At 44.1% G+C, this 14,353-nt stretch overlaps 1 protein-coding gene across 1 annotated transcript in view; it reads left to right on the top strand.

Moving 5' to 3' along the window:
- Positions 1 to 5,260: 5,260 nt before the first annotated feature.
- Positions 5,261 to 14,353, top strand: part of LOC141114021 (potassium voltage-gated channel subfamily KQT member 2-like) — a gene marked incomplete at its 5' end in the record, with an annotated part of 59,179 nt that continues 50,086 nt past the window's right edge. The window contains 3 exon segments of the mRNA XM_073607444.1: positions 5,261 to 5,355; positions 8,015 to 8,038; positions 9,179 to 9,247. Coding sequence (XP_073463545.1) covers positions 5,297 to 5,355; positions 8,015 to 8,038; positions 9,179 to 9,247 — 152 coding nt within the window.

The raw sequence follows: 14,353 nt of genomic DNA on the forward strand, positions 1-14,353 counted from the left end.
CTTCCTTCGTCTCCCTCGCTCTCTCCTTTCTTCCTTCGTCTCCCTCGCTCTCTCTTTCCTTCCTTCGTCCTCCCTCGCTCTCTCTTTCTTCCTTCGTCTCCCTCGCTCTCTCTTTCTTCCTTCGTCTCCTCGCTCTCTCTTTCTTCCTTCGTCTCCCTCGCTCTCTCTTTCTTCCTTCGTCTCCCTCGCTCTCTCTTTCTTCCTTCGTCTCCCTCGCTCTCTCTTTCTTCCTTCGTCTCCCTCGCTCTCTCTTTCTTCCTTCGTCTCCCTCGCTCTCTCTTTCTTCCTTCGTCTCCCTCGCTCTCTTTCCCCTCCTTCCCCCCCCCCTCCTTCCCTCCCTCCTCGTTCTCTCTTCCCCCTCCTTCCCCCCCCCCTCCTTCCCCTCCCTCCTCGTTCTCTCTTCACCCTCTTTCCTCCTCACTATATCATCTTTCTCTTCTCTATTTTTATGCTCTCATTCCATCTCTTCTACTGTATCCTTTCTTGAATTCAAAAAAGCCTATTTTAGCATTGCCAGAACAATTGAGTAATTATTATGGGTTGGAATAAGGTGTGTGTGTGTGTGTGTGTGTGTGTGTGTGTGTGTGTGTGTGTGTGTGTGTGTGTAAGGAATCCTAGGAAATTATCTGGAAATTATCCCCCTCTTCCCTCCTTCCTCTCCCAAGCTCTCTCTCCCCCTCCTTCCTCTCCCTCTCTCCCCCCTCCTTCTCTCCCTCTCTCCCCCCTCCTTCCTCTCCCTCTCTCCCCCCTCCTTCCTCTCCCTCTCTCCCCCCTCCTTCCTCTCCCTCTCTCCCCCTCCTTCCTCTCCCTCTCTCCCCCGCCTTCCTCTCCCTCTCCCCCCCTCCTTCCTCTCCCTCGCTCTCTCTTCCCCCCCGCCTTCCTCTCCCTCGCTCTCTCTTCCCCCCGCCTTCCTCTCCCTCTCTCTCTCTTCCCCCCCGCCTTCCTCTCCCTCGCTCTCTCTTCCCCCCCGCCTTCCTCTCCCTCTCTCTCTCTTCCCCCCCGCCTTCCTCTCCCTCGCTCTCTCTTCCTCCCCGCCTTCCTCTCCCTCGCTCTCTCTTCCCTCCCCGCCTTCCTCTCCTTCGCTCTCTCTTCCTCCCCGCCTTCCTCTCCCTCGCTCTCTCTTCCTCCCCGCCTTCCTCTCCCTCGCTCTCTCTTCCCCCCCGCCTTCCTCTCCCTCGCTCTCTCTTCCCCCCGCCTTCCTCTCCCTCGCTCTCTCTTCCCCCCGCCTTCCTCTCCCTCGCTCTCTCTTCCTCGCCGCCTTCCTCTCCCTCGCTCTCTCTTCCCCCCGCCTTCCTCTCCCTCGCTCTCTCTTCCTCCTCACTATATCATCTTTCTCTTCTCTATTTTTATGCTCTCATTTCCATCCTTCTACTGTATCCTTTCTTGAATTCAAATAAGCCTATTTTAGCATTGCCAGAACAATTGAGTAATTATTATGGGTTGGAATAAGGGGATGTGTGTGTGTGTGTGTGTGTAAGGAATGAATCCTAGGAAATTATCTGGAAATTATCCCCCTCTCTTCCCTCCTTCCTCTCCCTCTCTCCCTCCGCCTTCCTCTCCCTCCGCCTTCCTCTCCCTCTCTCCCCCTGCCTTCCTCTCCCTCTCTCCCCCTGCCTTCCTCTCCCTCTCTCCCCCTGCCTTCCTCTCCCTCTCTCCCCCTGCCTTCCTCTCCCTCTCTCCCCCTGCCTTCCTCTCCCTCTCTCCCCCTGCCTTCCTCTCCCTCTCTCCCCCTGCCTTCCTCTCCCTCTCTCCCCTGCCTTCTCTCCCTCTCTCCCCCTGCCTTCCTCTCCCTCTCTCCCCCTGCCTTCCTCTCCTTCTCTCCCCCTGCCTTCCCTCTCCCTTTCTCCCCCTGCCTTCCTCCCTCTCCCCCTGCCTTCCTCTCCCTCTCTCCCCCCGCCTTCCTCTCCCTCTCTCCCCCCGCCTTCCTCTCCCTCTCTCCCCCCGCCTTCCTCTCCCTCGCTCTCTCTTTCCCCCGCTTCCTCTCCCTCGCTCTCTCTTTCCCCCGCCTTCCTCTCCCTCGCTCTCTCTTTCCCCCTCCTTCCTCTCCCTCGCTCTCTCTTCCCCCTCCTTCCTCTCCCTCCTCGTCTCTCTTTCCCCCGCCTTCTCTCCCTCGCTCTCTCTTCCCCCTCCTTCCTCTCCCTCCTCGTCTCTCTTCCCCCTCCTTCCTCTCGCTCTCTCCTCCCCCTTCTTCCTCTCCCCCTTCTTCCTCTCCCCCCTTCTTCCTCTCCCCCCTTCTTCCTCTCCCCCTTCTTCCTCTCCCCCTCCTTCCTCTCCCCCCTCCTTCCTCCCCCCTCCTTCCTCTCCCTCGCTCTCTCTTCCCCCCCCCTCCTTCCTCTCCCTCGCTCTCTCTTCCCCCCCCCCTCCTTCCTCTCCCTCGCTCTCTCTTCCCCCCCTCCTTCCTCTCCCTCGCTCTCTCTTCCCCCCCTCCTTCCCTCCTCCTCTCTCTCTCTCCCCCCTCCTTCCTCTCCCTCGCTCTCTCTTCCCCCCCTCCTTCCTCTCCCTCGCTCTCTCTTCCCCCCCTCCTTCCTCTCCCTCGCTCTCTCTTCCCCCCCTCCTTCCTCTCCCTCGCTCTCTCTTCCCCCCCTCCTTCCTCTCCCTCGCTCTCTCTTCCCCCCCTCTTCCTCTCCCTCGCTCTCTCTTCCCCCCTCCTTCTCTCCTCGCTCTCTCTCTCCCCCCCTCCTTCCTCTCCCTCGCTCTCTCTCTCCCCCCTCCTTCCTCTCCCTCGCTGTCTCTTTACCCCCCCTCCTTCCTCTCCCTCGCTCTCTCTTTCCCCCCCCTCCTTCCTCTCCCTCGCTCTCTCTTCCTCCCCCTCCTTCCTCTCCCTCGCTCTCTCTTCCCCCCCCCCTCCTTCCTCTCCTCGCTCTCTCTTCCCCCCCCTCCTTCCTCTCCCTCGCTCTCTCTTCTCCCCTCCTTCCTCTCCCTCGCTCTCTCTTCCCCCCCCTCCTTCCTCTCCCTCGCTCTCTCTTCCCCCCTCCTTCCTCTCCCTCCTCGCTCTCTCTTCCCCTCCTCGCTCTCTCTTCCCCCTCCTTCCTCTCCCTCGCTCTCTCTTCCCCCCTCCTTCTTCTCCCTCCTCGCTCTCTCTTCCCCCCTCCTTCCTCTCGCTCTCTCCCCCCTCCTTCCTCTCGCTCTCTCCCCCCTCCTTCCTCTCCCTCCTCGCTCTCTCTTCCGCCTCCTTTCTTGCCCTCCTCGCTCTCTCCCTCCTCGCTCTCTCCCTCCTCGCTCTCTCCCTCCTCGCTCTCTCCCTCCTCGCTCTCTCCCTCCTCGCTCTCTCCCTCCTCGCTCTCTCCCTCCTCGCTCTCTCTTCCCTCTCCCTCTCTGTACCTTCCTTCCTCTTCCTTGCTACCCCCCCTTCCTCTCTTCCCTTGTTCCCGCGCTGCTCTCCCCACTATTTTTTCTCTTCCCCTTATTCAGCCCTGTCTGTCTGTACTGCCTCTGCCTGTATCCCCTCCTCTGATCACTCTTGCTTTCTCCCCCCCCCTTCTTGCTCTGTCTCCTTTTGTGATCTGTTACATGAACTCGTCTTTCAGATTCCACTGTGAAGCAGCGCCACCTCTAGGATTCATGAGCCTAGTGCACTTTATTTTTTTTGTAATGAACATATTAGCTGCCAGAATTTTCTTAATACATGCTATGCAGTCAGTATTTCAGCTTCCCGTATACCAGTCAGGATCGTGCGATCAGCGCTGACTTCCTCCGTATTCGCTGCTTCTCCAATGTCTGGTAAAAAAATAAACCGACCGTGTTTTTCTGTATAGCACCAAGACCTGTACCCTAAGCTAAGAGGTAACATCTGCCTTTGTCACTCTCCGCTGCTGCCGCCAGCTTTGGCAGCAAGAAAAAAAATCCGAATAATAGACAATGTGTTCTGTAATAAGAAATGCCAAGTTTTACAGGATGTCGTGTCCCCAGCTCCTTCTGTGCTTTACCGAGCTGAACCCTGGACAGTGAAAGGAGAAGCAGCAGACTGATGAGCCCATCACTCTGCTCTCTCCACCTATCAGCATGCTGCTTGTACACCTAATTGGATCCTTGTCCTGCATCTCCCTGCACTAGTCTGCTGTACAGGGACTGCAAGAGGCTGATAAAAAGTCAGACTTGGGTACTTACATTGATAGCATTGATTTAGTTTTGAATACAGAGATTACTTTTTATATCTGCTTGGAGTTCAGCTTTAAATTGATTGTAAACATTCAAGAAAAAAAAACAAAAAAACATGCCTATACTTACCTGCTCTGTGCAATGGTTTTGCACAGAACAACCCTGGTCCTCTTCTTCTGGGGTCCCCCACCGGCGCTCCGGGTCCTCCTCTTCACCAGGTGCCCACACGGAAAGCTGCTTTTCCTTGGGCGCACCCCTGTGGGCACGCTCCTGAGTCCCGCTGCTGCCTCCCATTGACACCGACAGCGGGACTCGGGCCCTTTGCTCCCATGTCACGGCTCGGTGACAATGTCTCCTGCTGCTATCAGTCTGTCCAATGAAGAGAGCGACGGTGATGTGCTCTCGTGCACATCGCTGGATCCAATCAGTCTCAGGTAAGTATGGGGGGGGGGGGGGGGAGCTGCAACACAGAAGGTTTTTCACCTGAATGCATTTAAAATGTTACTAAACTCTGGACCCTGCATTCACTATATCTGGTCTCCCACAGTACACAGAACATAGAAATTCAATTATTTTAGTAAATATAAACTGCCAAATACCTTTTCTCATCAGCAGTATGGAGCAGTCTTGCGACTTCTATCAGTGTCTGGTTAAAGCTTGTAGAAGTTTTTTCATTCTCCTCTGACTGTCCTGAGGCTGCATGACCCCCTGACCCTCTGTCTGGACAGTGCTGATTGGTCCTGTGCTGATCACATGAACCCCCCCCCCCCCCCACAAAAACTCTCTAGCAATACACACCAAACTGAGCATGTGCAGAGTGCCCCCCCCCCCCTGTCTTATCAGGACATGGATTGGGGACAGTGAAAGAAGGGGAGGATCAGAGAAGACGAGATCAAACAGCCTTTTTAAACAATGCAGCGGCTTAACCCCTTAGTTTCCACAGTGAGTATAACAAGCACGCTTTACTGCATATACAGACTGATTTTACTGTTGTTGGTTTAGTAACACTTTAAGGTACCACTTTAAAGCAGACATCCTGCCAAAATTATTTTCTTGAACCTTTTTAAGTTCTTATCTCTTTGTCTTACAAATGAAAACGTTCGCCTTTTTCTTGGGGTCAATAGTGTTGTTACAAATCCTTCAACCATTTTGACTCTTTTAGGCCTCGTGGAGATTTTACGCCACCAACCTGTCGCGCATGGACCTGCACTCTACCTGGCACTACTATGAGCGCACCGTGGCAGTGCCCATGTACAGGTACATCGCCTCCTCCCACCATCACTTCCCACAATTCCATTCTCCATCCCGCCCATCATTCCATCATTCTGCCTTTGTTCGCTCGAAAATTTTCAGTTTGCTTTTTTTAAGTTGATTTTTCATGTTTGACTTCCTTGTTGTTATTGCATTAATTTTTATACTTTTTGTTTTTGTCGTTTACCACCCCCCCCCTTTTTTTTTTTTTTTTTTTTTATTATTATTATAATTTTTTTTCTGTTTTTTTCATTCAACTCCCTGCACCCCCACCCCACCCCATTACTCGTAATGTGTTGTTGCCTCATATCAGCCTATGAAGACGGCTCAGATCACCGTGGACACTAGGTAACTTTCCTCCTAGTTATGGGATACGTGTGTGTGGACTAATTTGCTGGCAGTGATTAACCACTTCACAACCAGCCTTTAAATGGCCGGTTGGGGCACCTGTTGTCCTTTAGACATGTGCGGTTCGTTATGTTCTGAATTGAAATTCGGACAAATTTTTCAGTATTTGAAAATTCGGATGTATCTGAATTTCTAATATAAAATAGTAACGAATTTAAACGAATCCGAAATTTTAATTCCAATAGTTTTTCAAATCGAATTCGAATTTCCAAAGGTAATAAAATTAGAATAGAGAATAAAGCAATAGAATAGAAAATAATATAATAGAATAAAATAGTAAAGAAAAAAATTGAGTAGAATAGAAAATAAAAGCATACAAAAAATAAAAAATATAAAAGAATATAAGATTAAAGAATAGAAAATTAAAGAATAGGAAAAAAGTGATAGAATAGAAAATAAAGGAAAAAAATAAATTAGAACAGAATAGAAAATAAAGGCATACAAATTAAAAGAATGAAAAAGAAAAAAGAATAAAGGATTAAAGAATATGATTAAAGAATAAAAAAATTAAAGACTATAAAAAAAGGGATAGAATAGAAAATAAAGGAATAGAATAAAATAGAGAAAAAATAGAGTAGAACAGAATAAAAAAATAAAAGCATAACAAATTAAAAGAATAAAAAATAGATTTTCTATTCTTTAATTTTCTATTCTTTAATTTTCTATTCTTTAATTTTCTATTCTTTAATTTTCTATTCTTTAATTTTCTATTCTTTAATTTTCTATTCTTTAATTTTCTATTCTTTAATTTTCTATTCTTAAATTTTCTATTCTTTAAAGAATAGGAAAAAAAGGGATAGAATGGAAAATAAAAGAACAGAATAAAATAACATGGAAAACAAAGGAATAGAATAAAATCAAATAGAATATATTCAGATAGAGTAGAAAATAAAAGAATATAACCATTTCCCAAAATTCAAATAAAATAAATTTGAATTTAAATAGTATAGAAAAGAATAGATTAGAATAGTATAAAAAAAAAGCATTGACTAGAATAGAAAAAAAACAATAGAATATGACCATCTTTCGAGATTCGAATTTATAATAGACCAAAATATAAAAGAATAAAAAATAATAGAAAAGACTAGAATAGAATATAACAGTTTTCTGAAATTCGAATTTCAAATCGAGTAAATCTGAATTTGAATAGAATAGAAAAAATAGACTAGAAAATAAAAGAATAGAATGCAAGTTGAAAAATTTAAATTGATTTCAATAAACAAAACAAATTCCGGAAACGAATTAAGCTAATTTAACTAAATGAATTTATGTAAATGATGAATTGAAATGAAACAAGACAAATGTTTTCGTTCTGCACATGTCTGGTTTTCCTGAGAGGACGTTTATAAACGTCCTTGTTTGTCATTTACATTAGTGTGCTCACAATGCCATCAGTGTCATCAGACATGCAAAATAAGAGCCAATCAAAATGGCTCTGTGCTTTGTGACTGCTGTGAACCAATCACAGTGATCTCAGGTATTTATAGGTAACTCTGGCTGTTATCAGCAGCCAACCCTCTCTTTCCATTACCCTCTGAGAAAATTGTGGGTATGGTTATTCACTTATGTGTAGGGATCAGTGTGATAACACCTTAGACTAAATCCTATGGGAACATTGGGCTTCTGTTATGCATGTATGTTTGTTTTTTGTTTTTTTGTCAAACTAATCCTTCTTCGGTATTGACATTATTTAATAACAAGACCGTAAGATTTTTTTTTTCTTATAATCTAAAGAGATTAATCACTTTTCTTAGAATAATCCTTAAAATATGCATACATGTGTCCTTTCCATAACCATGGTTGAAGATGGCACATACATTATGTTGAGCCATCTACATTATCTCAAAAAGGTGTGTGTGTTTTTTTTTTTTTTTTTTTTTTTTTTTTCTCATAGAGTGTAGTACATTATTATCACCTCTAGAGGGAGCTAAATGTTCTTGTTTACCACTTTAGCATGTGTGTCTATGCTCTTAGGCAGACATATTGATTATAATACCATCTCTGCCTGTGTGCTTAGAAGAAGGTACTGCAATAAAATTCAATTGTATTGGTCCAGTAATGATTGTGCAATGTTATCGACTTCCTGACGTAAAAATCTGGACACTCAGCATTACAGTTTCCGTGGCATGCTTGATCCCTCACCATTATTTGAGCACTTCCATATAATTCTTGACTTTTTTTTTTTTTTTTTTGCTTTTTTCCCCTCCTACTTTTTTTTTTTTTGTCCCCTCCACCCATTTTGTATTTTGGCGAGCAGCTCTCAAACGTACGGCGCGTCCAGGTATGGCACACTTATATGTGCAGTGTAGTGTCTTCCACCCTCCCTCCACCTAGCATTGTTCTGTCGGTCTGCCATCCCTATTGTGGTGTTGTGTACACTCCGGGATTGTGAAACCACCGTCACCATTTTGTGCTGTTGCTGTGCGCGAACGAATGTGAGCGTTTGTATCCACTGGTGTCCACCCAACTTGACCCTGCACGCATTCAGAATGGGAAAATAAATCCCGGTTTTAGATTTACTAGAAAGAGGGAAAAAAAGCATATGTTAGAAAAGTGGAGATGTCCATTGAAGGCAAATTTAGGAAAAAGCAGCCTATAAATTCACCAGAAACCATAGACGTTGAGCTGCTTCCCCCTAAATTGATGGTCTGCTTCCTTTTGGGATTTGGGTTCACTGACAAGTTGGCCGCTTTGAAGACTATGGTTGCTTGGGAGCTGCCACTTTGAGCTAAAATGTGAGAATGCTGCCTATTGGTTTCTAACCAATAGCTTTGCTCAGATCCAAGATGTCCAGCACAGTCGCTTTTTCACGCTGGAAACACAACTTCATGTTGCTTGATCTTGGCGTTCCTCCATATTGCTCGTTGGGTGTGAAATGTTTTGTGGTCGTGTTGTGATTAACCCTGTCCTTTGCTTGTGTTTGTGGCCTGCTGGTTCTAGTATGACCCCCCTTTCTGAATGATGTTTCTTTTGCCACTAACGGGAAAGTTGCTCCAACACCACCAATATATTCCACCACAGCCTTGCTTGGAACTTAAAATGGCGTCACTTCGGTCAATCTCATTTAGGTCAAATGTATCCATTCTCCAAACTCAAAACCAGTTGTGTTTTTGTGTCCAAACGCCAAACCCAAAACCAGTTCTGTTTTTGTACCCAACCACCAAACCCAAAACCAGTTCTGTTTTTGTACCCAACCACCAAATCCAAAACCAGTTCTGTTTTTGTATCCAACCACCAAACCCAAAACCAGTTCTGTTTTTGTATCCAACCACCAAACCCAAAACCAGTTTGAATTTAATTAAGCTCAGAGAAGGGGCCTTAGGGAATAGAGAAATCAAGGTAGTGGCCTTAAACTAGTTAGAATGACTAATCTTTATACATTATAATTTGATGACTTGGTGTTTCTATCATCTCTCTATAGGTTGATACCACCACTGAACCAGTTGGATCTTCTTCGAAACCTGAAGAGCAAATCTGGACTAACATTCAGGTCAGAGGTTGGGGGATGGGAGCTTGGGCAGTGGAAGTTGTGGGGTCCTTTTATTATTAATGAAGAATTTATGCTATGCCTTTTTTTTTTTTTTTTAGATGCTAGTGTTTTTTTTTAACCTCTGTATTACATCTAAAATTGAATGTATACTTTTTACATTTTGTTCTATATGGTGGCCTGGACACAACATGTAAAATATAGAACTGGAATAATCATAGTTAATGTAGATCTCAATACCCAACACAGAAAGTTACCCAAATCCATTGACTGGCAATAAAATTTTAACAAGCCTACATTGAAGCTTTTTTTTTTTTTTTTTTTTTTTTTTTGTGTTTTTATTATTTATTTTTATGTTGTAGGTATAGTTTTAAAGTTTATCTAAAGACTTTTTTTTTTTTTTTCATTCCCCCCTCAGATTTTTACAAAAATGCCCCAGCTGGGAACATTTCCTTTTTCTGTCTGTCTTGGTATGGAAGAGCCCTGGAGCCATCCTAAATTTTTAAACATAATTCTGAGTTTTTAGGTTAGAATTCTGACTTTAAGGCCTCATGCACACAGGCTGTTAAAATAACGTTATGAAAACGCCAGTATCTTTGCAGTGATTTTTTTTTAAACTTTTTTCAGCTTTTTTCAACATTTTTGCAATAGAGTTTTTTAGCGGTTTTTAGCGTTTTTGAGCGTTTTTCCGCGTTATTGTTTTTTAGCGTTTTTTTTTTCTCTCAAAAGTTTTTATTTTTTTTTCAATGGATCAAAAACATTAAAAAACGTTGGTGAATGACGTTTTTGAGCGTTTTTGAGCGTTTATCAGCGTTAGAGCGTTTTTAAAACTGAAAAACGTCTCTCAGAATCCACTGGTCCTGGGTTTTTTTTACAGCTTAAAAACGCCTATGCAATTTGCAGCTCAAAAACGCCTAGGTGGGCATGAAGCCAGAGACTAACATAGACAGGCCTTTTTAAGCTGGAAAAAAAAAGCTCAAAAAAGCAGCTGTAAAAACGTCCGTGTGCTTAATCTCTGAAATCTGACACTGAAGCCCAGAGTTCTAACGTTCTCCCCCAATCACATCGGCACGATTTGACATGTGATTTGACAGGTCAAATTGATTGTCAAATTGGAGTCTATTGCTGAAAAGTGAAGGGAAATCCCAATCGGTGGCGCCGCACCAATTTCCAAAAGTAGTTCCTGCACTGCTTTTTAGTAACTTGGGGGGGTGGCAATTTCAATAGACATCTGTGCATGAACTTACACAGATGTCTTTAAAGTCGCCCCGAAGTCGGATTGAAATGCAGCTTTGAAATCGTGCGAGTTCAGATGAACTCTCATGACCATTCTGACGTTGAAGTCCACCATTCTGACGTTGAAGTCCACCATTCTGACGTAAAAAAAAAATTAGGATGGCCCCAGGGCTCTTTCTTATCTCTGGAATGAAAAGTGAAGGGAAATCTCCCCAAATGAACACAGACTGTATCCAAAATTGGATATTTTGTGACTTTAGATATCCTTATATTACCTTATTGTATTTTGTATTGCTACATGCTAGAAGATCGTTGCAATATCCAAAGCGAATGCAATCAAATGTACAATGTCTTTGTCTCATACCTTAGAAGAGATCTTACCCAGATCTACCCTTCGTGAATTTTTGTGCCATTTTCAGTTCCATTCAGTATAAATTATTTATTCTGTAAAAGGAAAAAAAAAAAAAAAAAATATATATATATATATATATATTATAATAATATAATTTTTTTTTTTTTTTTTTTAAGAAAACAGACTTTTAATTAGCTGAAGGGCTTGTCTACTTTAATTTCTGTAAAATACTTCCTGGGGGGATACTGAATTTTCTGTTCTTCGTGGAGTGTCCTAGGCTAGGCTGTAGCGGGAATATAACAGAGGCTGCAATGCTCTATCACAGGTTTCTAAGAAAGAAATATTAGAAACAAATGAGCTTGCGTTATTCTTAATTATTTTTTTGTGGAAAAATACGAGAACTGCTTTTGCTGACTTTATTCAGAAAAAGTCAGCTTTCTGGCTATTATCCTAACCTTCTAGGTTTGGATCTTTCTGAGTTACTGATCCAGGACAATTACACAGATGAGGAAAGTCAGAGAAAATCTGTTCTCCAGGTTTGAGCTGTACAGCTTGGCACAATGTAAGCATGCATATTTTATACCTGGGGGATTACTGTGGAATCTGACAATCACTGTAGTAGTTGGTGCTACTACAGTAGTCACTGCAGTCTGCGGGTCCTGTGTGAGCAGCTTTGAGCATTCTGCACAATGACCACAGGGGGGCGCTCACTTAGCTCAAGAACGGCTTATATTGTTTAATTGAATACAAGGCATTCTCTGATAGGCTTAGGTGGAGAGATGCTGTCTCATTCTTCATGCCGCCCAATTTAGAGGAGTCCTGGTATTCAATGAAAAATCTAAAAGGAGATCTAGGAATGGTGGCAGTGCCAAGTGAGTGACCCCCTGTGGTCAGTGTACAGAGGGCAAGCTGCTCACACAGGAGCTGGAAGATCGTGGCAATCACTCTAGTAGTTCTGACTATTACAGTGATTGTCTGCCTCCCCAGCAGACCCCCCCCCTAATTTATACTTGCATTGTGCCAACCTGGACCAATGTAACCAACTTTGCAACGTAGACCATTCTGGAGTTCAGCTAGAATTACGTAGACACTTTTTGTTCCCCAGAAACCAACCTGACATACATTCCTTCTGCCCATGTAATAAAATGGGCAAAAAAAGTTTTTAATTGATTTAAAAATGTCCTAAGCCTTCCCTCCCCTTTGTACATCTACAGAATTGTCATTTTGCATCCTGATTCCTGATGCATAGGGCGTTATGCCTTGCATTGCATTAAGGCATCCCATTTAAAATAAATGGGCTGCCAATGCACCATAAAGCACTTTAAACGGTGCATGCCCTATTCATAGTCGCATGGTGCAACACCTTTATTTCCACATGTTGCAGTGCATGTAATATGTATATGAAGTGAAAATGTCCAAATTGGGCCCAAAGTGTCAATATTTTGTGTGGCCACCATTATTTTCCAGCACTGCCTTAACCCTCTTGGGCATGGAGTTCACCAGAGCTTCACAGGTTGTCACTGAAGTCCTCTTCCACTCCTCCATGACGACATCACGGAGCTGGTGGATGTTAGAGATCTTACGCTCCTCCACCTTCCATTTGAGGATGTCCCACAGATGATCAATAGGGTTTAGGTCTGGAGACATGCTTGGCCAGTCCATCACCTTTACCCTCAGCTTCTTTAGCAAGGCAGTGGTCGTCTTGGAGGTGTGTTTGGGGTCATTATCATGTTGGAATACTGCCCTGCGGCCCAGTCCCCGAAGGGAGGGGATCATGTTCTGCTTCAGTATGTCACAGTACATGTTGGCATTCATGGTTCCCTCAAAGCTACTGGCATTTTTATAATGTTATTATAATGTCCAGTGTTCATGAGGCCTTAATGTGACCTATAAACTGTACAACTCAATCGAAAAAACAAACTGAAATCTTTTAAGGGGTGGCAGGGGAGTGAAAATAAAAAAAATAAAAAAATGTGGTTGCATAAGTGTGCACACCCTCTTATAACTGTGGATCTAGCTGTGTTCATAATTAAGCAATCACGTTCAAACTCATGTTAAATAGGAGTCAGTACACACCTACCATCATTTAAAGTTCCTCTGTTTAACTCCAAATAAAGTTCAGCTGTTCTAGTAGGTCTTTCCTGACATTTTCTTAGTCGCATCCTACAGCAGAAGACATGGTCCGCAGAGAGCTTCCAAAGCACCAGAGGGAGCTCATTGTTAAAATGTATCAGTCAGGAGAAGGGCACAAACGAATTTCCAAAGCATTGGATATACCATGGAACACAGTGAAGACAGTCATAGTTGCATAGTAGGTGGGGTTGAAAAGTCCATCAAGTCCAACCTATGTGTGTGATTATGTGTCAGTATTACATTGTATATCCCTGTATGTTGCGGTAATTCAAGTGATTATCTAATAGTTTCTTGAAGCTATCAATGCCCCCTGCTGAGACCACCGCCTGTGGAAGGGAATTCCACATCCTTGCCGCTCTTACAGTAAAGAACCCTCTACGTAGCTTAAGGTTAAACCTCTTTTCTTCTTATTTTAATGAGTGGCCACGAGTCTTGTTAAACTCCCTTGTGCGAAAAAGTTTTATCCCTATTGTGGGGTCACCAGTACGGTATTTGTATTTTGAAATCATATCCCCTCTCAAGTGTCTCTTCTCCAGAGAGAATAAGTTCAGTGCTCGCAACCTTTCCTCATAACTAATATCCTCCAGACCCTTTATTAGTTTTGTTGCCCTTCTTTGTACTCGCTCCATTTCCAGTACATCCTTCCTGAGGACTGGTGCCCAGAACTGGACAGCATACTCCAGGTGCGGCCAGACCAGAGTCTTGTAGAGCGGGAGAATTATCGTTTTATCTCTGGAGTTAATCCCCTTTTTAATGCATGATAAATATTCTGTTTGCTTTGTTAGCAGCAGCTTGGCATTGCATGCCATTGCTGGGCCTATCATCTACTAGGACCCCCAGGTCCTTTTCCATCCTAGATTCTCCCAGAGGTTCTCCCCCCAGTGTATAGATTGCATTCATATTTTTGCCACCCAAATGCATTATTTTACATTTTTCTACATTGAACCTCATTTGCCATGTAGTTTCCCACCCCATTAATTTGTTCAGATCTTTTTGCAAGGTTTCCACATCCTGCTGAGAAGTTATTGCCCTACTTAGCTTAGTGTCCTCCGCAAATACAGAGATTGAGCTGTTTACCCCATCCTCCAGGTCGTTTATAAACAAATTAAATGGGATTGGTCCCAGCTCAGAACCCTGGGGGACCCCACCCCTGATCATTCCGAGTACTCCCCATTTATCACCACCCTCTGAACCCGCCCTTGTAGCCAGTCATCATCAAGTGGAGAAAATATGGCACAACATATTTTTTGACGTCCCGCCAAAATTGATGAAAAGACGAGAAGAAAACTGGTCACGGAGGCTGCCAAGAGGCCTACAGCAACATTAAAGGAGCTGCAGGAATATCTGGCAAGTACTGGCTTTGTGGTAAATGTGACAACAATCTCCCG

The sequence above is a fragment of the Aquarana catesbeiana genome, linkage group LG12 (assembly GCF_042186555.1).
Source record: "Aquarana catesbeiana isolate 2022-GZ linkage group LG12, ASM4218655v1, whole genome shotgun sequence".
Classification (NCBI taxonomy): Eukaryota; Metazoa; Chordata; class Amphibia; order Anura; family Ranidae; genus Aquarana; species Aquarana catesbeiana.